Genomic DNA, 24,947 nt, shown 5'->3' on the forward strand with positions numbered 1-24,947 from the left:
CGCCTCCAGTCAAAACATGGAGGAGAGTTTGCACTTTGGATCTTATAGCTAAAGTTAGCATATGACAATAAGGATGGAGCTATAATTGTTCTGATTTATAGCAGAAATATTAATCCATTAAAATGCATGCATTCCTAAATGGACCTCACGAGTCGAATGGGGCTTGTGCATTAGGAACTGGAAAAAGAAAAAATCACATTTGTCAGTGCAGAGCTACAATAATCAGGACAAGAATATACTGAAAATGTGTGGTCCATTATTATAGTGGATTATAAGAAATTCTGAGAAAATATTCAACAATCTAACTTGCAGGGAAAATGCTTTAAGTAGTGCCAGGACAGTGATTCATTTTACATTAATAAAACCTTATTTTCAAAAAAAGAAACTTCCATTTTCCCTTCAACAATAACAGAAAGACTATAAGAGTGCATGTGGCAGGTCTGTCTGAAGGCTTGCATGCAAACTGCAGAATGGCCAGAGAGAAGTGATTCGGTGAGATTTGGCACAGTGGACAGGGAGACGAGTGAGGACACAGCCACTACCTTAATGAGCCGCCGCTTTATGAGCTGCTGATCAGCGGAAAGAAAGCCATGATTGATCTTAGGGAAGACCATCTGAGCAGGTGTGTGAGGTCAAGAGGTCGTAGGTCAGAGGTGAGAGTAGGTTGAAGAAGGATGAGGTCCCAGAAGAAGAAGAAGGAGGAGGAAGGCAAATGCAAAGAGAAACAGATTTTGTTAGAAAGGCCTGTGTTCATGAACCCCGGTCCAGCGCCTTCACACATGGTGGGAGAAATCCACACTTTTCCAGCATGGAGGTGGTTTGCTTCGGAAGTCTGGGCTTATTTTTTGGAGCCAGGGACCATAATTACCACCTCAGGGGTGCGAGGGCGCCATGGCGGCCTCGCAGTCCCCGGAAAAAATGGGAATTTCTGCTCCTCTGTGAAAGCGCTGTCATCATCATCATCATCGTGCCTGCTGCGAAATCAGACCCCGGGAGCTGCACGCACTGACACCAGCCTGGATGACCCTCTGAGCTGAGGTTGATATCTAACCTTGTGCCTTTCAATGCCTGCATTATTCTGCTAGTGTCCATTGGTTTAAGTGGCTTCATCCATCGCTGAAACAGTCCTGAAGGCCAAATTGGTGGATTTAGGGATTTGTGGTGAACCATGGGCATGAGCTTTAAAAAAAACATTTTGCCACTTTGGTTCATCGAGTATTCCTCTTAGAGTTCCTTCCATTCATTTTAGCATCAATGGACACAAGCCAGACCATGTCTTGGTTTCTGGATGCTTACTCTTGTTCCAGTCCGCTACATATTACTGGGCTTTAAAAGGCCACCTTTGCTTTCAATGGTAGACCTGGCATGTAGCATGGAACAGAAATCTGTTGAGTGAAAGACTGGTAGTGGCATTGTGGATGGGGGTAACGATTGACTGGCTGTGATTAATTAGATGGGTTTTTTCCTGTGTCTACTCTATCATCGGGCTTTGAGGAAAAGCAGCCGACAGTGATTCATTTACTCCCAGTGTGTACTGCGGAGGGGTCGGACTAAGCAGCTAGGCAGCACCACCACCGACAAACCTTGACAGTCAGGATCTGATTGCTGTGCAAAGCAGCCAGCGTAGGGAGACCAGGCAATCCCTAAAGGGACAAACAGCAGAACATGGCACAACACACGCATGACATTCAAACACTGGGTGAACAAAAACAGATAAAGGAGGAAGAAGATGAGCATCCTGCTTATAAATATTGCTACCAATTTGTCAATTAAGATGTGGGATTTCACATAAAATGTAATTGTCAAACAATTAGTTTTGAGGACCAGACATTTTGATTTAGACATAAACACAACCAGTATTTTATTTAAAAAATTCACCACTTAAACAAGTCCATGTTTTCGTTCCGCCATGAAACAATGGCAGCGGGGCCATCTGGTGTAGTGAGTATGTTACAGTGTCATAGCTAAGTAACTATTTCCTGTTGTTTACTTTCAAATACACAGAGAGAACATCCGTTGAGATGGTTATTGAGGAATAGACTCTGTGCTACAATATGCTGGTAAATTGAGGAGTGGTATTGTTCATGGAGTTTTGGGGACATCACAGGATTGAAATGTTCACTGGAAATTCAATCAAATCCAATTCCCCTGTCAACAATCTTCATGACAGATGTGAGCCGCTCATGAAAACTGAATTAAAGAAGAAAGCATCGGGTCTTCTGCTTGTTATGAGGAGACAGTGGTTTATAGTTGAATATTAGCTTTGATCTCAGCCCAGAAACATTGACATATCATTAGCTAAACATGGTTTTGAAAGTTATTCTCAAATGAATGCACCCCATTAAGTTTTATTCTTTTTTTGGGGATATTCTCCATACGTCTACATATACATTTTTATTTTATTGCACTTTCTTGCATGGTTGTGGCCTTATTGACAGGACTTTTACGGTCACAATGCCATATAAATGTCCACTGAAACATGAATTGATTGTTTGGTATATCCCTACCCCGAACAGCCATTGTCCAGTCATAGTTTAGCAGCTGTAAATAAGCTCAGGAGGTCTTTCAAGTTTTGGAAAGGTCTGTCAAGGCCAAGCAGAGTGCGTGTCGGTGTCTTTTTTTCCCAAACCAAAAATAGCAAAACTGGTTTATAGGTTGTGTTTGTCCACTCTAATTTATGCCACAATCATTAGCTAACTAGCTTAACATGTACAGTCATAACTAAGCTATACTTCCAAAGTCAAGGTGCACATCATTAACCAACTACATTTACAGGTTATATTCACAAAAACAATGTTCACAACTAGCACACCCACTGTCTAGCATTTCCTCACTGGGTGGAAGCTGGTTCTGGATGCTATCAGAGTTTAGGGTAATGTTAGCAGCTCTGTCCTGCTCTGTATTTGATTTGGGGACATTTATGCTCCAGCAACTTCAGCCAACCTTTCCCGAGATAGTGTTACATTTGCCAAACACATAAGTCCGACCCCATCCTAAAAGCCTTTTCCCCTCTAAGGTTAAAATTAAAAGCATATGGTTTGAAAATACGAACAAGTACTTAAGCTAAGAATGGAATAACAGCCTTAACTTACAGTTTTATTTATCATACCAAGAAAACATAGAAGAACAAGCTCTAAACTGCAGTACAATAGCAATACAGCTATTAACATGTCTTCCAAAAAATTGCCAGTTGGTGGCAAAGACCTCCTTTACAAGATTCTCGTTTTAAAATGAGACACAATGGAAACCTACTCTTGGAGCTACTGTTTGCTTAATTAGCTAGCTAGCATGAGATAATAAAGTAGAGAATAGAATGAGGGAAATTTGTCATTTCAGATGGTAAAATCAACAGTTGCTGGCTAGGAATCTGAATATTTTGTTTACTATTGTATGAAATCAAGCCCCATTGTTACACAAACTTTTAAGACGTAAACTTTGAGGCGGTATCATTATAAACTATGTGAAAAACAGTAACTAAAGGGGACGGGACTTAGATGAAGAACAGGCAAAATTGCACCATGTAGGATGTACAGTGGTGGCATAATTTCATGTCCGCTATGTGCTGCAGGTTTTTCTCCACTGTAAATAACCAACCTGAACGGGCTGATGAAAGCTCTTCTCAAAAGACTGGCACACTGACATAAACATGCCCTGTAAGAGATCAATCTTCCTCTATATTGAAGCTTAAGATAAAATCTGGCCTATCCAAACATGGATTTGGTGCCATCCCTCTGGTTTTCCACAGATGATTCAAAAAGCATGGCTCATTAAGAACATGGCTTTCAAGACAGGCTGATTGAATTCAGCCCCGCTGCAGAACAGTGCAATGGATACTCTTACACTGCAGACAATAGCCATTCTGTATGTAACTGGGATTGAAGCGCAAATATTTCTCAAGTTATTTATGACCTCAAACATGTTGAGGACAAAAAAGAAAAACCAAGATCTGGATTGTGGTCTGAGGGGACCGGACAATACAAAGAGCCATGGCATGACAATGTAGCGTGGTGCATCCGCAGGCTGGCACACAGCTGTCTGGGTTGTTACATGCTTGCTTTTATGAACATTTTGATACATTTGCTGGGAGGGGACTGGAGAGAAGCTGCGGCCAGGTTGACAGCATGTTGACAAGCTTGCTGACCTATGTGTGTTTGAAATGTGGGCGGGAAAAAAAAACAAAACGAAAAAAAACCTCAATGACTATCTGAACAAAAACCCAGTGGTTTGAGCTTTGTCTGCAGGAGATGAGAGAAAGAGGAGAGAAGCTGGACTAGGTGTGGGTTAGTGCTCACCCTGCATTGCCTCTGTGCTGATGTCTATGTATGAGAATGATACTGACATGGCGGATGACAGAGAATCTTAACCATTCACAGATTGCTTTGTTTTGCTTTTCTCTTCCAAAACGGATGTCGGTTATTTGGTGATGAGCTCTATTGCTGTGTATTTGCCTGCAGCAAGATGACTGAAACTGTAGTAAACAAAAAGCCAGATATGAGGACAATCAGCAACAGTCGTTATAGGACATTGGCCCTGAACCAGCATCTCCCTGACCACACCAAACACACAAAGCATCCTGAGCAACTAGAGGCTGTGGCATTTTCTGAATATCTATATATGGGTGTGGATTTCCAACTCTGCTTACAGATGTGTTGAATACATTTAGGAGTAGTAATAAATTCATTTGAAGCCTCAGATTTGGCATCAGTCTGAAACATCAAATTTATCACAAGTGAAATTCATTAAGGCTTCTGATTTCATGTGCAAACAGTACACTGTAAAACACTTCTCTCTTCATGACTGAAAAGTCAAATGCTGGAAATTACATAACCACACTCTTTATTTTGGAAGGACATTGGGCAAATTGGTCAAATCCCAAGATGTGAGAAATAAAGCACTGGACAAACAAGGGCAGATTTTTTCTGTGAAATCTCAGGAATGTTTCCTGTAACTGACCCAGGAATTCACCAACCTTTGTTTGACAGCTGGAACTAGTGCCATCCCTCAAAAAGACCACACACCTTTCTTGCTGATGCACGTAGCCAGTAAACTCCTGTTAATCATATCCCACCAGTGGACCTCGAAAGGTGGCCACACATTTGTTTGTCAAAACTGGGCAATTTATTATTTGTTGCTTGGTTAACCTTTGACGTTTGGATGTGGCCACTGACCCTCAGGGTCGACAAATGGCTGACCCTGACATGTGGGGAACAGGCAGAGGAAGTGGGCGTCTGTGAGGAAATTCTGCAGCCATTTGGTGATTCCTGCACTCTTACACATCTTTGGCCACAGAGGTTGAGACTTGACCCCTTGAAACACACATGCAAACACAAATAGTCTGCCTTTTAAATTATTCTAAATTTGAATTTGTTTAGATTTGATGTAATCTGGCAGACTGTGATGCGTAGAGGACATGTTCTTGACATACTCTCTTGTTTACATGTTCTTCCATATGGGTTTAATCAGCTCTCTGCACATAGTCAGTACTGGGCATGAAATGAGCTTCATTTCCAGCCAGATAGATAGAGTCAAGGTCACGCAGCACTTGTCCTGTTATGCCTTCGTTTATTAAGGAAATCTTTCTAATACTGTTCCACTACATTTACCTGCTAATCTAATGTGCAAAGTCAATATGCCATTCTGGGGAGGTAATGTGATTTGGTGGTGACCTCAAATGCTTTTATGCCTCTGCACTCCTTCATATGTAACTGTGACTGTGTGTTAATTTGTACCGATTAGTGGACAATTTTGCTGTAATTGGAAATTAATGAAATGCTATCTTGAAGTGGACAGTTTATTTATTTACTCTGCAAGACAAATAGGACCTGGCTGGCCCCTGTTACAACTCTGTCAGCCACGCTGCTGTTTCCAAAGTATAAATCATTTAACTGATAGAGACAGATGACTCCATTTCCGAGGTTAAAAGGCTACAAATTACGGACACAACCCAAGAAATTGTATCCAAAAGGGGAGCGTTTACTATAGTCCATTCAAGAAGAGAACAAAGATATTTCCTTTCTGTCTGTTTGCAGCAGATCAGTTCTTGCAACTACAACGATTATCCAATCCTTTTTATGTCATTAAAAATTAACTAAGGTTATCACAAAGCTGGAAATGTGTTTGCAGATCTTGTGAAAGTGTGAAACCACTCAGAGATCCACAATCTCTGTGAACATGGCTGCCATTCGAGGAGGGTGCATTTGTAACATTAGACATATCACTCTAAGACCACTAATCAAATTTCACTGGGAAGGTCGTTTGTATTGACTTCCAAATCATAAGAAACGTGGTGCTTTGATACACAGAACTTGCCCAGAGGAGAACTGACAAAGTTAATCGACAAACTGCTAACGTCCGGGTGGGCGCCAGGACTGAATTGGGATCAGATCCACTTGGAAGATGGCTGGCATTCTGTTGACAAGACAGACCTCTGTGTTGTTGTGTTGTCCTGTCCTTGTGCTCTAACCTCTGCATGCTCTCTGCCCTCATGGAAATCAATTACAGGCATTCAAAGCGACTTTGACTCCATACGATCTGCTACAGCAGAGGCAGAGGAAGTGAAAAGTCTGTTTATGCCTGTGCACATGTGACCTGGTTAATGCAATCTAGTTTAAACAAACCTGTGCAGTCATAGCCTGTATTTGCAAAGAAAGTTCATTTTTTAAACAGTATTTGAGAAAAATGAGGGCTAGGCTTGCTGTTAGATGGAGATAGAGTAATTAATTTCAGAGTCTGTCGAGCACGAAAAAGCACTCACATTATCATCATTTAGAAGCTGCACTTTGATAGAAATGTCAAACTACAGAGCTGGAAATGATTAAAGCTCTGAATACGCCATGTCACGTTGAGGAGTGAAGTGAATCACGAGTAATTATAGAGACGGAGCTTGTTGGCTTTTGATTGTAGTTGAGATTGAGCAGCTTTATTCTACTGGTGTGCAGAAGCTGCTCAATTTGAAGAAAGAAAGGCAAAATAAAAAAAAGGTCTTTGCATATTGAACAGTAGACCACTGCGTGCCGTCCAAGGTATCTTGCACGTTTGCCTGCCCATTCTTGTTGTAGAAATAAGCAGTGCTGAAATGCTTGTTGTATTTGGCCAGATGGGAAGAACACTATCCCAGGAATTTCATGCATCTCAAACCTTTTGCCCACAATTCTGCTGGGGGAGACACACACAGTCACATTCGTCAGCTAATCACAAGAAATTGGAGTAAACCGCATACCCGTGGTCCCTGGTCGCCTTGATCCCCCTGCGGAAGGCAAGAAAAAAGAATTTCTTGAAATGCAAGGGTCGAACACACACACACACACACACATACACACACAGGAGTACAGTGCCAATAATAAACGGAGGCTCACACCGAAATCACTGAGGCATAATTCAGAACACATTGATAAAGAAAAATAATACAGGAACCCTCAGCTATTCATTGTGGTTGACAGTAAAATCACTTACGATAACAGGGACTGACATGAATTGAGTATGAAAGAAAGAGAGAGAGAGCAGTGGTGTGAGGTTTGGTGGGTTTTGGTGAGGGGGGCTGACTGTGGGCGGACTGCATTGCCAGGCCAGATTTTATGCCCCAGAGATCTTTGGCTTCCTGCCTTTTCTGAGGGTAGATCTCTGCGGATGGAGCCTGTTCCTGAAGTAGAAAACGTTTGGTTCGTCTCAACCTGCATGGTGAAGACTGTGGGTTTATCACATTAGAGTGAAACCAAACCAGAAGTAGACTTTTGTTTGAAGTAAGTGAAGGAAGACCGAATGCTGGACCTTAATCTGTCTAGAACCGGATAACTGAACATCCTTAAACCCTCTGATCTGATGCGCTCAGCTCTCCTGTTGGCTGAGTTTCAATTTAGCCACAGCAGTAAAATGAGCCGAACTTATCACACATGGATGGGAAATTTGCTCAAACAAATGTCAATGTAATGCCTGAGCAATTTCCAATAAAACAGCTCTTGGAATTTTTGTAATTTTTCCTCGAGCAGTCGCTCCAGCACCAGATTTAACGGGAAAACAGTTGCAAACGGCCATGCTGATGCATGCTTTATTCGTCTTGGGTGGGAAGGAATGAACACAGTTGTTTTTCATTTCATTAAGCTGCAGATGAAGTGGTTCACATGAGAGGCATGAACATGCATCTAATCAGGAGAACTGGATCATAACGGACGCTTGACATTCATTTTAATCTGGTTTTGTAAGTCGTGGTTACGACTTCTATTTTCTGCTTTATAGGACACTAAAAAAAAAAAAAAAAAAATATATATATATATATATATATATATATATATATATATATATATATATATATATATATGTTGATTCACAACGTTTGTCAGCGGCGTCATTCCACATCCCACATTACTAGAAATCATCAGTTACCAGAGAGTGCAGCTTTACAAAGATGACAGCTGTGATCATCTGTTTCTCCGTGTTTAAGTGTGGCTCTGGTTTGCTATCTCACGCCATTTCATCTTATTTCTTGTTTTTTTATAGTTGAATAATCCTTTAAATATAATGAGTTATTGCCCAAGTTGTTGCTTACTCCACACAAAATGTGACTAAATACTTAAATTGATTCATTACTAGGTTGTAACAGGCCTTGATCTTCCCCGGTAGCATTTCAGAAGTATGCACTTTCAAATCTAACAGCCACTTCTTTCCATTAACCTGAAACCTTGGACTTTATCAACTTTGGTGTGAATTAAAGGTATCTCAGGTTTGCAGTCTTTCATAGCAAAGCCACGGTCACACATTTGTCCCCAAATCCTGCAGACTCATAAAGAGACAGTGCGGTTGTTTTGCATGCTTCACTGTGTTTTATGGAGGAATGCTCAGTGAGGCATTTGAGGGCTTCAACTCGGGCTCTGGCTTTCGGTCATTAATGTTCTGTGCTGTGGATTTGTGAACGACAGGAGAATTTAAATATTCAGACTGTGAGACTTGAGGTCAGGATGACTTGAGTGTGAATTATAGCAGGACATGCAAGATGAAACTCTTTGTGGACAAATTAAGTGGGAGGAAAGCAAAAACTAAGACTTTATTATCTTGACCTGTGAAAATATATGAGGGGCTGGATATTAAAGACTGAATTTCAAATGACTCTTAAAGAAATTGTTTAATAGTTTGGGAAATGAGAATACTCACATTTGTGCCAAGAGCTACATGAGAAGATTGACACCACTGTACAGTCTGTCTACATGTAGGTACAGTAAATCTGAGGCTGGGACCAGCACCTGGTTAGCTTTGCAAAAAGACTGGAATCTGGAACCTACCTTTGTGCTAAACTAAGCTAGCACAAAGACTGGCTCTAGTTCAGCATACACATGGAAGTGGCATCAATCTTTTGAATAACTCTTTCTCCAAGTAAGCAAATAAGCACATTTCCTGAACTTTCCTTTCTTCAAGCATCCGAATAAAATACATGAGTACATGACGATATCAACCAGAATATAAAATTACTCACCTTTTCACCCTTCGGACCTGGAGGACCCTACAAAGAGAGAAAAGGGATAGTTCAAACTTTAACGCATAAATAACAAAAAAAAAAAAAAAAAAAGACAAACTATGGTTCATGTCAGTTGTAATCATTCTGCTGCCATGGCACACTTTGGTTAGAAAGAATCCTCCAACTGTGAAAAACCAGAGTGACGAATCATGTTAGCCAAGAAACAAACAGAGCTGCTAAACAAGACATGAACAACTTGAACTTTGAGGGAACTGCTGAAATCACAAGATTAACAAATTGAGTTTTGATGAAACCAACATTGTGTACTTTTTTGACATCACTTTCATCGTTTGATTAAAATGACCTGTCACAGACTGGGAACTGGTACCTAATGCATTGTAGACAGCAGGGCTTAGATAAACATACAATTAAAACCAAAAACGGGCCCAAATCAAGTCCATGTTTACTCAGAGGATCAAATCCAGCAATCTCCAACCAAGCATTGGAAAGCACATTGTAAAAAAAAAAAAAAAAAAAAAAAAAAAAAAGTGCCCCGATCAAGAGGAACGCTTTTTTTTTTTCTTTTAATGCAGCAGTTTTTGTGAGGCAACTTTGCATCCAATGTCTGTCAATCAGCAGACAGGGGCTCCTGGGTGGGCTGCGCAGAAGATCATGGGTGAAGCGCAGGATTTGATGAAGACATGTGCATCTGTACGCCTGAGCCTAATGAGCTTGCGTTCAAAAATAATTTTATTTTATATTTTTTCACATTGAAATTGAAGGATGAAGTTCAGTCTGTTGGGCTCACTCTCTTCCTCTGAGGTTGGACTTTTGGAAAAAGCTATCTTTGGAAAAATCAGTATTAGATCGGTGTCAGCGGAGTGACTAACTGACCACCCGCTTTGCAGCAGTGTTCATGAGCCCCTGGAGAAACTGAGAAAGACTATTGTGCCAATGCTAATCTGCATTTCTCATGAAAGACTGTCTGTCGAGCACATTTGCGAGAAACGACTTGTTTTTTCTGGTCATAATGAAAATTTGAATTTGAGACCAGATTTACACTCACTTCAAAGATTTGGGAAACTGTGAATCTCTTCCTCTAACTTCGTCACTTCTTTTGTAACTGCCAGAAAAAAAAAAAGTCATGTTTGTCCTCAGGTATAAAGAACGAGATGTTCAGCTGTCACCAGTATAACTGTACTATAGCTGTGCAGCGATTACTTTTCCAGGATCACATTGGTTTGTTTCCAGAGATATTGGACCCAGAGAAAAGTACATTGACATTAATCCATAGATTGATGACATTAGTCTAAAACCCATGTTTGGATGCCGTTCCTGTGAGTTTATGGGCCAGTGACCCAGAATAGCAGGCTAGCAGACACAGACAGGCTTCCCCTGCATTGGCACATAATAGTACGGTCTGAAAGTGAAATGCTTCAGAGGTAGTCCAGCAGTTTTCCTCAGCCAATATCTAACACACTGCTCTGGGGGAAGTGAGCTGTAGCCAGGTTTCTGCCTTCTCAGTGTCTTTGGACATTATTTTTGATGCACAGTTAACCATCTGTAGCTTTTTGCTTATGTATCGTGGTGCATGTGTTCCCAACTGGATCTGCACTATGCCCAATGTGCCTTGGTCGTGAGGCTGTGGGCCTGCACAACAAGCACGTGTGGTTCATCGCACTGTTTATTCAAATATGAGGCAACTGTGTTCGCTTCAACAAACACAGACACAAGCTGATGGGAAATGCCGCTTTTTAATACACACCCATCCAAGGAGGTGGTCCTGCTGCTTACTTGACTGGCCATAGAAAGAGCCACAACACACTTGTAAACGCAAAATGCGCCATTATAAAAACAATGTTTCAGATTGCGGTTCCCTGGGGAGGAATAATAGAGGCAACATATTGGACTTAAATGTGACTTTTACTTTTATAATGATGCCGAGGCATTCCAGAGCGGCAAAATAAGTTTCCAGTGCTCTTGAAAATGGAGGGCAGCTAAAGGAAATCAGTCCAGTCTTTTTGTTGTGAAGGAAAATTGCCTTTGGACAATAGGAGGTTATTGACAAGCTGTTACTGCAAACAAATGAATGGTTGCAACAAAGAAATACATAAATATACCCAATGCAGCATTTTGCACTAGCCAGTGTAACATATTATGTCTGGCACTGTAAAATACATCCAGTTGGCAAACACAGTGACTGGGCTTAAATGACTGGTTTGTGGAGAGAAATGAAAAAGGATTTAGCATTTCAATAAATTCAGATTGTTTCATGATAAGTGCTGCAACACAGTGAAACTTGATCAAATCCATGCTGAACTTTCCTAATAGGGTCAAAAAAGCATGTCTGTATTTTGTTTGTGAGGAAAGAAACTAGGAACGGTCACAGGTTTGATGAACTAAATCAGTGGCTCCCTGTCAAACAAACTCAAGTATCCCTTCCTCGACGCTGCCACCTTTTTTCCAACCAATTTGTCAATTAGTTATAGCTGTTTTACCTTCTTTGCACACTGGCTAACTACTTTTCATGCACTCTCAACATGCGGTGTTCAAGGGTTACAGCTGACTCAGTATGTAGATATATTTTTTCATTCAAATTGTAATTTTTTTTCATATTATTTGAGCTTCTCCAGACCAAAGCAAGATGTAGCAGCCGCAGATGTATCCTCTGGGGTAAAAGTAAAAGCTACCCCTGGCTGGGAATCACTAAATCAGCCATCTAAGCTTGATATATTACAAATGTTTCCCTATCACACATGTTAAACTGTATCAATCAAATAAAATACTTGGTAACTGTAAGTCACTCTGCAGCATTTACCGATTTGTACTTCACTCTAAGCGGAATGCTGCTTTTGACACACCTAATCATATCTTGCCCAAATCTCGCTCATTTTCCTGCTCCAGCTGGTCGTGAAGCATGTGGCAATGATTTCACTACACAGCCTGCACCTGCTCATTATACGGCCCATCATTTGCACATCACTTGGACAGACAGCATCCACTGGAGCTTTTCCAAAAGGTTTAAGCGTGTACAGTGAAGGTCTTTTATAGAGGCTATTAAACAGCTCTCCTGCAAAGACTATTTCAAAGGGGCGAACTGTACTACAGCAGAACTGCAGCGGGTATCTATTTGTCAAGCCGTCCACAGCTTTGTGGTTTCAGTCTGCCCCAAGGAAGGTTTCTAATCAGCACCTGTGTGTGCTTTTCACATCTTTTTACTGCTTCTGCTCTGGCTCTTTTTCAAAAGCAGCCCTGCAGCAGGTGCTTCATGGCTCATCAGCCTGCTCATGGTGTATTAGAGAGTTGGTTTGTTGAGCATGATTAACCCTCTATAGTGTCATCAGCACCTTTATATTCCAATTACACTGGATTCTCGAGTGGCCACATGTATGCGAGAGAGACAATTATATCCCGTTCATAAAAGCATGTCAAGATATGAAGCTACCAGCAACAGGCATTTAGCAATAGGTAGTTTCATCATGGCTATAAGGTTGCTACTACATCTGGCCAAGAGGAAGTCCAGCTCATAACCCTGTAAAACTGCCATGTTTTGGTTTACAGCTCACATTTTGTAAAATTTAAACAAACAAGATATAAGATACTAGTTACTGAGCTTTAGAGGTGCTGGTCAAGCCTGGTTTTGTTACCTGTGGACAGAGGTAAGCTAGCTGTTTCCCTTGTGTTTTTCTGCTAACATAAGCTAACTAACTAACTTACTTACTTACTTAGTAACTTACTAACTTAGTGTTCCTAGTGTCATCAGTCTTCTCATCTAACCCTCCACAAGAGAGTAAAGTCTATTTTCCTAAAATGTCTGGAAACTAAGAACAATGCTGCTCTAAACATGTCGGCATGTTGGGTATTTTCCCTCTTTTTTCCCCAGAAAACATCAGTGAAGATTAGTACCAGTGTAAGTGACTTTTAAAGAATCAAATATGTTCTTCCTATGTGTTAAGATGAACAAATGGTAGCTGGCCCAAAGCATAAGCCCCAGATCAACTTATTGAAAATGACACACATCAGGTTGATGGTAAGCCTCACATCTTCTGCTGCTTAACACTGGGCAAACTTCCGTCAAACCTCCATCACGAGATGATTTGTAACAGAACTTCCTGTGTGCCTGATATTGTCGAGTTGGTGGACCACTGGATCAAAATGAAACTTTTTCTTTTTTCTATCCAGATACATGTCTAGCTTCTCATTCCAAGCCAAACCATGACCACTGTCTCCTGCAATGGCCCGAATGAGCCGTTGGTATGAAAATAAAAGAGGAAACCCCTGCCACCTTTAAAATAGAGTGGGGGAGAAATGGAAAGGTCTGCAGGGAAATATTAAAAGGCAAAAGAGAACTAGGGCCAAATCCGCAAGCAACATGGAATCAAATCTTAAAGTGTAGCTTACTTAACTTCATATTACAAAGAAAGAGACGTTCAATAAACTGATCCTGGCACTGTGGGAAATTTCATATGTAGCTCCTGCAATGATAATTACAAACAACTGAAAATGGCTACGTAATATGATGCAAAGATGACAGAATTGAGCTTAAGTTGCTGCTAATATCAAACCCAAAGTGGGATTTTATCTGCACTGTTTTAACTATGGTTTCTATATGTAATGTTAATGTAATAAGTCCCACACAATGTTATCTGTGATATTTGTAATATCTAAATATTTTATCTAAGACAATTCATCTGGTGACTGATTTAAATACACAAATTCTGTATTTCCACTGTTATCCATGGGCTAAAGTCCAATTTTTGTAGTCATGTAATCAGCAAAGACAAACGGTTTCACTTTTCACTCTCGCACCAACTCACCAGCTGAAAAGTACCACACTTGTGTCAACCTAATTCCAAGCTGTCTCACAAAGAAGCCAAGACACTGAATAGCCATTTTTCACATTCTTACTCTCCTATAATTTTCTGGAAACATGATGGATGAAAGCGAGACACTGCTCCGCCTGACTGTGCAGTGCAAGGAGAGAGGCTGGCTCACGTCCACTGCTCTAGCTGTTGTTGACATGAGCAAAGCAATTCTTGTGGGTTTAGCTGTGAGCTGCTGGTACAATCTCGTGAAGCAATCCACTTAATCCAACAAGATGCAAAAAGTGAGGAACGTGGGATCTGCATGTAAACTCTGTCTACACTCCGCCGTATTCATTTTCATCGCAGTGACCTGTTAAACCTGCGGAGGTCCAGAAAATCAATCCATCAAACAGAGCTCACATCCTCGCTGGAGAACCTGGGCCAACTGAGCTGGCAGCGGTTGCTGTAGCCCGAACTGCCGGCCACATGGATCCAATCACTTCACCCTGAAGCACTGGCATCTCTGAGAGCACAGGCCAACAACTACCGCTTTTACAACCTCATCTTTATGAGCATACGGTTTTCTCACACAGCTACACAATATTAATAAACATGTGTGTACACAGGAAGTTAAGCAAAGCAATCCTCCAGGCTCCAAGTGTTGACAACCAATGAGTAAGTGAAGAGGGGGCAGGTGAGGAGTGCTGCTCACCACAAATGTGGGACGACGGCCAAAGTAAAGGATTTGAAAACACTAAACCCTGACTTACGCACTTCACACAGCAAAGTGATGCATCATGTTTGCCGTGCATCAAAATGCAAACGAGCTGTAGATCTGACTACAGCCTCTATTCAGTTTGACCTGACTGACTCACCAGAATAGTTTGATATTTGGGAAATGTGTTTACTTCCTTTCTTTCTCTCTGAATTAGATGAGAACATTGATACCACTAACATCTTTATGGTAAATATGAGGCTACAACAAGCAGCTAGTTCACTTAGCTTAGCATAAACACTGGCAACAGTGGGAGACAGCTCGCCTGGCTCTGTCTGAATGTGATCACCAAGACCACTAAAGCTAACAAAATAAATGAAATATATTTTTGTTTGTTTATTAATCTGAACAAAAACTGAAGAAATAGTCAGGATTAATTAATTAATTACCATCTCAATTCTTCGATTTATGGGCTGGTAGGCAGATTTTTTTTTACCTTTGGGAAGAGGCAGGCTAGATGTTTCTGCCTGCTTCCAGTCTAAGGTAAGCCAGTTGCCAGCTGTAGTTTCATATTTACCCTATAGATATTAAAATAGTATTGGCCTTCTTATCTTAATCAGCAAGAAAATACATTTCCCAAACTGCTGAACTCTTTCTTTTAAGATTACAATCTACCAGCAATGAGCTTTTTTCAGGAGTCATCGTCTTTGCACTGTGGAAGGAAAATAATGTAGCAACCATTCTTTCGCAACATTTCCCATAGAGTAGCTGAAATATCACATCTGGATACAAAAATATAAAGAAAATGCACCGATGCAAAGAGCGGAAATGACTGCAAAATACACATTTTGCCTTTTGCCGCTGAAATCCGTCTGCGGCCATCATTGGAAGTGAAATGAACTCAATTTCAAACATGCACAATCCTGGAACTGAGTAAAAGACATCCAGTAAAAACATATCTATATGTACACCTCCATCTGTTAGTTCTGCATGGGAACCCTCAATCATATTACCATGGGCCCCCGGGGAACTTTTTTTCATGGCGGGAAACTAATGGAGGACAGAGATGTGAGTAATCAGAGCAGAATGGGCAGGAACGGATGACCACAAGTGGCTGGTGCTCGTCGGGAGAATCTGTATGCAGAGGTTAGGCAGGGATAGGAAAACCACACTGGAAAACTGACTTGGGAATGGCATCTGGTTCCCATATCCACAGTGTATCACAATTAGCCAGCAGAAAATGACTTTAATGTGTGTGTATGTGTTTGTGAGTGTGTGTCTGCTTGTTGTTATGTGTTTAATGTGCCTGTGGGAGCAGGGATGTTGTGAACTGAGGAAAGTGAAACTCATAGTGTGATTGGGTATAGGTGTGTGTCGTCCAAGTGCAGTGACAAGATGCAAATCAAACACGGAGGAGATTCTTAATTCACAATCTCAGTTCAGGGAGGGTCTCATCATGCCTGAGGAGGAGAGATGTTCAAAAAGCTTTAACTAAATTGTAGGCATAAAAAGCCAAACACTGAAGCCAACATTTTTTTCTGTGCAATACGTAAGCAAATTTCGGACCCACAAAATTCTTGTCGTGGATATGAAATGTTGAATAGGGGACAATGTTCCAGCTGGAAAAGTATTTTTCTGTTGATTCAATTAGAACCACACACTGGCCGCTCTACATTTCTCATCATTTGATGTTATGAGTTGGGGGAAAATTCCTCTCAATCAAAAAGATGTCAACTTTTCTCTTCAACTCCGAGCATCACATTCAGACGGTGTTAATTCTCCTACCATTCTAAGGTAGTGACAGTCAGTTTTCCCTGTGAGGATTCAGCCTGCTCAGCCAACCAAAGCACACTACAGACTGCCTCAAATCACTGTGAGTAAACCTCACGCTTGGCCCCAGCGACGCCTCTCGTCATTTGCTGACAGACAAGCGCCGCTGATGGGCACAGCGTGAGAAGAGGACTGACATCTAAAAGGTCAAACTCTTAATGTTGTCACATCCAGTGCCAGTAGGCCTCTTCAGGCACTGCTGCCCTTATGAGCCCAAATAAACGCTGTCATCTCAGATAGATCCACTCGCAGCCTCTTCAGTGCCAAAGAATGTGTGTGTGCGCACATGTCCTCTGTGCTGCTCTGGAACTGTTAATGGGCATTTTCTGTTTTAATCTCACAACATGCAACAGAGCAAAAGGCGTAAATTAACACATCATCAGAGCATTCGGGGCCCCTTTCAACTAGACTCTCACTTTAGATAAACTGGCACCTTCTCCTCCTCTGGCGAGCAAGAGTGATCAAAGTTCAGCTGGAATATGTTTTATTAACAGGTGTGGAGCTGCGGTGCATAGCTGATGAAGGATGAAGGGTAGAGGGCGGCTAGGCTCCTCTGCTTCACCCCCACATTGCCTCTAATCCCTGTATTGCAGCTGCATAATTCATATGTTATGACAGATCATCCTCAAACCTGCGTCGCTGGAATCTCAACCGATGAAGAAGGGAGGTGAAAACTACTTGTCAAATACAGATACAGATATAACCAGCTATATTTACCTCATCGCTAACGTGACTGCACTCTTGCACGGGCTCGTGCTGGCCTGGCTTGAGACTCCAGCGCGGTGCAGAGGAATGCGTAGCAGGGCTGAAGTGGGTTTGATATTTCCAACATTGTATCATTTTAAAATATTTCCCCCTTTGCTTATGACCAGATTTCAAAGCATGCTTTCTCTGTCTGTATAATTTTAATTTAGTACGGCATACAGTCGGTGCTATAAAAGGTGCAGCTGGCGGGTGGTGTTAGTGGGTACTCGGGGGCAGCCTCAGGGATGGTGTTTTATGCTTGATTAGTGCTAAATGGTATGCTCACACAGTGGTGGGAGCTCGGGCTTGATGTTTTGACACGGACCGCCCTTGAGGAGCCGCAGAAGGATGAGAAAAGTAAATAAAAAATGAGAAGCGAAGACATGATCATCTTTGCCTCAGCTGTCATTTCACAGACTTCACTGACCTTTATGAAGCCTACAGTAAAACATATTTATATGGTGTCAGTGGCAAGAGGAGGCACGCTGCTCTTCTTGTAAATGGTGTAGGAGTTAAATATCACCTCAGTGCATATCTGTAACATGTCCCCATTAATATTTTTTCCAATCTGTCTGGAGAACAAGAAGCGATATCCAACCAATCACCACTTGTTAACTGACCCTATCATCCCAAAAATGGACACAAAAACTCAAGCAGTGGAAAAGAAGGGGAAATCAAAACAAAGCAAATCACTTTTCCATGTCTAATCGCCAATCGGGAACCACCGATGAAGATCTTTTCCTGATGAGTTTTGATTTGAGGAGACCAATTTTCTCTCTGTCTGTGCAACCACAGGTCCCTGTCCGTTCGTCAGCGGCTGGGCAACGATTAAGTCGCAGAGGTCTGTAATGACTTCAGCAGCGGTCGGTTTGTTTAGATCCCAGGGCTATGTACAATTTACGCAGTGTTCCCAGAGTTATAGAGCGAGCTGTTGAATATTCATAGCGACGTGTCCCCTGCCATCCTCCGGGTGGGCATACCAAATGAGAAACCACATGAGATCACTTACTACTCCCTTTTTTTTCTGTCAGGGTAACTGGCAAAGTTTTTTTTTTTATTTCAGAAACAGATTTGGTGACCATGGGGTGAGTCATTGTCAGATCATCGTATTTTTTGAAGACTTGTCTGTCGAAATGTTGTCACTAACCCAGACTTCTTTTTTTGTCTGTATTCTAAATTATGGTCTTTTTTGATTTGTTTAGTACAATATGGTTTTTGCATTGCCCACAGTAAAACTAGGCTCTCTACCAAACATTTGCAGCACTGTCTGCGACCTATAACGACTTTGTCAGAGTGATTTGCTGTCAGGTTCTTACAATACGCTCACTGGATTTACTAAAGGAGCAATCCCAAAAGTATCAAAAACACAGGCATCCCAAACATTTACAAATCCAACCTCTCCCACTGTGTGAACACCTCCGAGAAAACACTTCTTGGAATTCAGTCGGCTCTTGACACATCTCACAGTATGATTTTATTTGTCAGATGTAAGGCCTTGCGAGAGAGGCTGAGAAGTGAGACCACCTGCACTTACTTACGTCCCAGAACCCCAGGAGCGAGTGTCTGAGAAGGCTCCCAGGATTAACTTACGACTTTTACAGCTTAGTCGGCACATGCTATTATACCTATTCAATCACACTTGCCTCTGGACTATAAATAATTTTAACAGAGTGCACACACACGGTACCCACTTGACCCGGTTATACAGGGAACTGTCACAATCCACGGTGCTTATGTATGGATGTATGGGCTTGTCTTCATCTTCGGGGGAAACTCTGAAGTTTTCCATCTGGTAAAGGGGAGTGAATCTGTGATCACCCAGCACTATAATGAGGTGAGATAATCTGTTCGGGTTCAGGGAGCTGGCAGGGACATAGGCTGGTAGCAAGGATATTACAAACTGGACTGAGAAGAAAAAAGGTTCCCTTTTCAGGAAAGACTGGGATGAAGAGATTATTTTAATAATACTGAGATTTGTGGTGCTTTCTTTTTCATAATCAGGCGTCCTCTACATCAATTAATTTCTACAGTTTTTATCTGGTGATTATTCCTCCTGGTTGCGGCCTTTTGTTAAATTAAGCTAAGCTAACCAGTTGCGAGGCCATACAGACATGAGAGAAGTAACGGCCATCTTCTATCTTTATCAGCAAGACAGTTAATATGTGTATTTTCAAAAATGTCAAACAACTCCTTTAATGTGACCTCATGGTTTGATGCCATTTTTTCTTTTCTGAAAACTGTTGAAAACTTGATTTTAATCCTACTGGATGTTTGCAACTTGTTGCTGCAACATCCTGCAGTCATGTTTTACAGTTGCTGGGTTGGACTTTTTACCTTCACATGGCTATCACAGTTGGGGAAGATGTGAAACAGGCATACTTACAGGAGGTCCTGAAAAGAGAAAGGAAAAAAAAAAACAAAAAAAACATGGTTAGTGTGTTTTCAATCAGTGATCAAACAGACTCAGATCATCAATGTTCCACTGAAACCACATATCCAAATCAGTCAGATGGGAAAGCAGGCTCTTGCTGAGGATTATTTCCTTGGGAAGGAACATTTCACAAAGATACGTCCCTTCCATGATGCATTCACAGACTACACCAAAGAGACAGACATTGTGTTTCAGTAACCCACTCGTCTTTGCACCTATGGTATAGAACAAAAGCATTGCTTCCTATCTATTTTCCATGCAGTTGGGCAAATAATGGTCACCAGGCCTGGCGATCACATTTTACATTTGTAAATGGCTCTAATTTCACTACTACAAGGGGCTGCGCGCTTGTTAAAAATTCCCCCCACGTTTTTTGTGAGGTGACACTCGTCTTTTTCCCAATTACTGCAGCTCAAAGGACTGTGTGCCAACGTACTTCAGGGCTCCCCAGAACCCTGCAAATCATTTTAGGTCTTTAGGTTCTTATTAAAAAAGGTACCCAGCTGCTTTAACCCTGAAAAAAGGGTGTTTTTTTTTTCTTTACAAGTCCTATGTCCTTGAACTGTTCTTCTTCATGACCAGGGGAAAGTGCAAATCGCTCCTGCAGCTGGGGCATTTAAGGAGTCATATTTGAGGCTCACTGGGCTGCACTTCTGTAGCGCTGTTTTATGGATCGCTGAGTTACAGTGGACCACTTAGCTTTTAATAAACCTGCACCACTGTATGTTTTTTTGACATGTCCCACTGCGTCGAATGGCTCAGTAGCCTACAATGTTTTCATCTAACAATGATGGAAAAATCTAAGAAATAATGTGAGGAAAATGTACAATATATGTTGCATTTAATAGGCAAATCAAGGGTTTTAGGGTTTGTTTCCATAAATTCTAAAAAAAAAAAAAAAAGTTAGACCAAAGACAATATTTACTGGAATATAATCCATCTGAAATTAAATAGTGTATAACATCATCCAGCATCATTCACTCACTCAGATTTCATTTTCTCCTCTGACACTGTCGCTTCTATTCATTTCCTCAACAATTTTTCACCCTCCTGCTTTGAGTGTAAGGTGACCGGTATTGTACTGTATGGAGCATGTGATAACGGTGAGAGCTGCAATGGGGCTCTGAACATGTTTTTTTTTTTTTTTTCCAAGAGGATTTATTGTGAGGAAAAGCTGCTTTTCATTATATATGAAATTGATGCACTGCTCTGAGGGTAAATTGCCTAGGCTTCTTAATTTGAGGCATCAATTCCTCCTTTTGTAAATGCAGGTACATGAGTAACAAGAACTGGTTATTCACATGGGGAAAATATGTGAGGAAACTTCTAACACTTTCCAGCACTGACCACCTGCTAGAACAGTTTGAGACTGTGGCTTTCACTGCTACAAAAACTTTTTCATCCTAAACAGTCATGCCACACTTTTCCTTTCCATATGTTACCGGTAAACAAACAAGAGATCCTAATGAAGTATCCCATTCATTTTTAACGCATAGGTAAATATCACTGTGTCTTTTTCCTATTTGTTGTCTCTTTCAGTTGCAGCCAAGTCTGGGCGAAAGCTTCCTTTTGCCTTTGTAGATGAGTAAACTCCTCGCCATGAATTTGTGGGAGCCTTGCAGCAGCGGCTTAGTTACTTTTGGTTAAAGCAAATCATGAATTAAATATGCTTCCCTTCAACAACCACCAGTGTCAAGGACTTAAAAAGAGGGAAATTAGATCTGCAGAAGGCTGACAGTGCAGATCGCAGCATGCCTGTGCTTGTCAAGGACTGCATTTTTTTTTTTCCTGTGGAGTGGGTACACAAGTTTGACAATGGTTTCCAATAATGCAGCACAGTGCCATCCTATTTATTTGCTTTGAACACCTCTGTGAGTTTCACACAGAATATTTCTCCACTTTATGTTTGCCAGAGTACATATAGCAGAAATAACTGAGCTATAATTGCAAGCTAATATGCAGAATCACTTTTAGAGCATTTAAAGTGCAGTAATTTTTAATTATGTTCTCTGTACAAGGATGTCTAAAGCTTAGCTTTTGTAATGCTATTTAAATGCCATGGATGCTTTTGCAGAGGCTGCGCATAACCAGTTAACATGTGGATAAAAAGCCGAGGGGAAACAGCAGCAGTCTCTCTATTTCAGGTTGACAAACTTGAGCCAAATCTGTCTGATCTGACAACACACTTCAGCCTAGTTCAGTCTATAATTCGGGGCTATTACAGAGAATGCTGAGGCCTGTCTTCCCAAATGTTCCCTATTGTCTCCCCTTGATAGACCACTGTGCCACTCCAGCTCTGACATCGTGAGTGGGTAAGATTGTTTGCTTGTTTCCGACTGACTTTTCCAGAGGAAGCCCTTCGTATTGTCTCGCTGGCCAGAGAATGAACAAACTGTCTTTGCACAATGGTGCCATTTGAAGTACACTGGCGGCATGGTGGATGCTTGTTGGAAAGTTAAGTGCCGCATAAACAAAGCCTGGCGGTATTTCAGATGTGTAGCCAACCAGAACATTGAACTGTTGTCCATCTGTCATTTGATTTCTCTCTCTCTCTCTCTTTTTTTTTTTTTAATCTCTCCTGGCTTTCAAGTGAGACACTGGATCACTTTAGTATTATGTAAGAGAGCAGAGAGCCACACCACACTGATACAGTTCTCAAAACGCAGAACACAGCATTAAACAGGATCTAAAATTAATTTGGAATAATCAAAAATGAAGGAAGTAAGAAGATCGTTGAGACTCAACTAACAGACCTCAACTGATTTGGTTTGATTGCTGTGTCTTTAAAAAGTAACGACAGGATCTAGTGGTGAAAACAGCAGTGTTTTCTCTCCCTTCACAGACCCAGTGTTTGTTTCTCAGGCTGTGAAACCAAACCGCTCCCTCATCGCTCTGCCTCACTTAAAATTAGGACCTTGCTTTGCCCTGTCTCTCTAATTTCTTTTTACAAGGGTAGTACTTTTGTTCCAAAGCGCTGGCTGTGCTCTGCTGCACTGCGCTCTCAGCACAGGAACGCCGCCACACTCCAGAGCCCATTATCACTTTCGCTATCAGGTGAGCTGGAGTGTGGACACAGCTCCCTGCCAAGTACATCCTCTCACTGTGAATTCAATTTATGGCGACACTTTCCGTCTGTGGGAGTGTCACCACACAACATGTCCTTTTCCTAGATACTCAAGGCTGAGGTTGTTGAGTCAGCTCGAGAGAGAGAGTGTGTGTGTGTGTGTGTGTGTGTGTGTGTGGGACGAGGGAATAGATGCTGAATGCATCAAGACAACTTGTTGCTGCATTTGTGTAGGCCAACAAGCGTGGGTTATTATATACTGAAGCTGAACATAACTACATCATGTCTGGGATCAGCACTAGAGGGGCGGAGCATCTCAGAGTTTAGAAACGGACGTCATCACCGTCAACAAGTTTGGGCATCACTTTTACTTTCCCAAACTGCACTGTCTCCAAGTTTTACTGTGAAAATCTTGTGTTTCTATAGCAACTGAGGCCGAAACAATCCAAGCGAACACTGAAACCACCACGCCACAAATTACACATCTATAACCTATTTTGGCCTCTAAAGATATACAGTGTTCTTTTACATGATTGTAAGTGCAGTATGATTTGCTGATGTCCAACTGAATTATTCCTTAAACGTTTCTGGATTGAGACTACAGCGATCTTTGGCAACACACACACACACACACAAACAGACACACAGATGTACGTACCAGGTTCTCCATTGCGGCCTCTTCTTCCTCGCTTTCCTGGAGGTCCTGCAAAAAAAAAAAAAAAAAAAAAGAAGAAAATAATACATTTTAGTCAGTGATTTAATTGTCTTTTTGTTTGTATAAGTTTCAATTCTTCAAGTATTCTCTCAGTCGAACCACCCAACGGCAGGATTAGGAAGAGCTGCTGAAAAATATTGAATGTGGGGTACAAACATCTCAAAATCTCAAGGCTCATTAAGTATTGCGGCTGTATTTAGACATAAGCTGAGGTGAAAAAGGGAAACACAAACACAAGTGTGCTTCATCCTGTCATCTCCATTCTTAATTTGTTTAATTTGTTTATATTCTTGTTTATCTAGACGTGCTTTCCTGTTTGCCATTTCCCTGCCAGCACTATCAATCTGCTGAAGCTCAGCTGGAGGAGTGAAACAATTACACGCTTTGTCAGTTTTTATGTGTTGAAGACTTGACTGGGTTCTATTGTATGCAGGTTAAAAAAAAAAACAAAAACAAACAAAAAAAAAAACCATTGGAAATTGGGAGCATCTATCCCAGAATGACCTCCTCCACCTCCCAGCAATACATGCAGTGTTTTCCTGAGGTTGGCAGCTGGAAACACATTTTCAGGCATTGGCATTTTGTTTGCTCTCTGCTCCAAAAAAATAAAAATAAAAAATGGGTGCATTCACAATTTATCCAAAGGGTGAGGCTTTGACTTTTAGACTGGTTGGAAATTAAAAGTTGAGCTCTTATAATACAGTTTCACAGTAGTACATGGGCATGCTCCAGCTCTGAGGAGGACTTGGAATAATAATTTCTAAAAATGAAAATTGCACTTTCTACTCAACATGAAAGGAGCTGTCAGAATCAAGGAGCTGTCAGAATCAAAGAGCCTGGAAGTCAATGGAACCAGGAGGAACAATCTTCCCTGTCTGGTTCTGCATCACAGAAAATATCCAGATCCAATTTCAGGCAGCTAAAACACTGTGAAGAGTTATTATGTAAATCACTTAGAAATCTCTTTTGACCCCCATACTGGCAAATAATAGCATTTTGTCTTCACGTTGGGAGTTCAAGATAATAACAGTCATGTAATGGGGCTGGGTGAAACACTGCACAGCTCAACATGAATTGCCTGGATGTCAAAAGTTGCTTTGAGTGACGGCTTTGTGACACTGAGGTTTTGTCAGTAGCTAAAAAACAGGACTCAAAAATACAAAACAACCAAATTAATTACTTGTCCAAATTACCTGAC

The 24,947-nt window shown here is 41.3% G+C and overlaps 1 protein-coding gene across 1 annotated transcript in view; it reads right to left on the reverse strand.

The window, feature by feature from the left end:
- Positions 1-24,947, reverse strand: part of LOC139621303 (collagen alpha-1(XXV) chain) — a 142,694-nt gene that overhangs the window by 40,777 nt on the left and 76,970 nt on the right. The window contains exons 3-8 of the mRNA XM_071477651.1: positions 23,693-23,737; positions 19,923-19,930; positions 9,464-9,490; positions 7,220-7,246; positions 1,584-1,643; positions 543-614 (exon numbers count right to left, since the gene is read on the reverse strand). Of these exons, the coding sequence (XP_071333752.1) occupies positions 543-614; positions 1,584-1,643; positions 7,220-7,246; positions 9,464-9,490; positions 19,923-19,930; positions 23,693-23,737 (239 nt within the window). The remainder of the gene's footprint in view (positions 1-542; positions 615-1,583; positions 1,644-7,219; positions 7,247-9,463; positions 9,491-19,922; positions 19,931-23,692; positions 23,738-24,947) is intronic.

The sequence above is a fragment of the Trachinotus anak genome, unplaced genomic scaffold (assembly GCF_046630095.1).
Source record: "Trachinotus anak isolate AG129_WGS33_773 ecotype Australia unplaced genomic scaffold, CSIRO_AGI_Tana_v1 ptg000005l, whole genome shotgun sequence".
Classification (NCBI taxonomy): domain Eukaryota; kingdom Metazoa; phylum Chordata; class Actinopteri; order Carangiformes; family Carangidae; genus Trachinotus; species Trachinotus anak.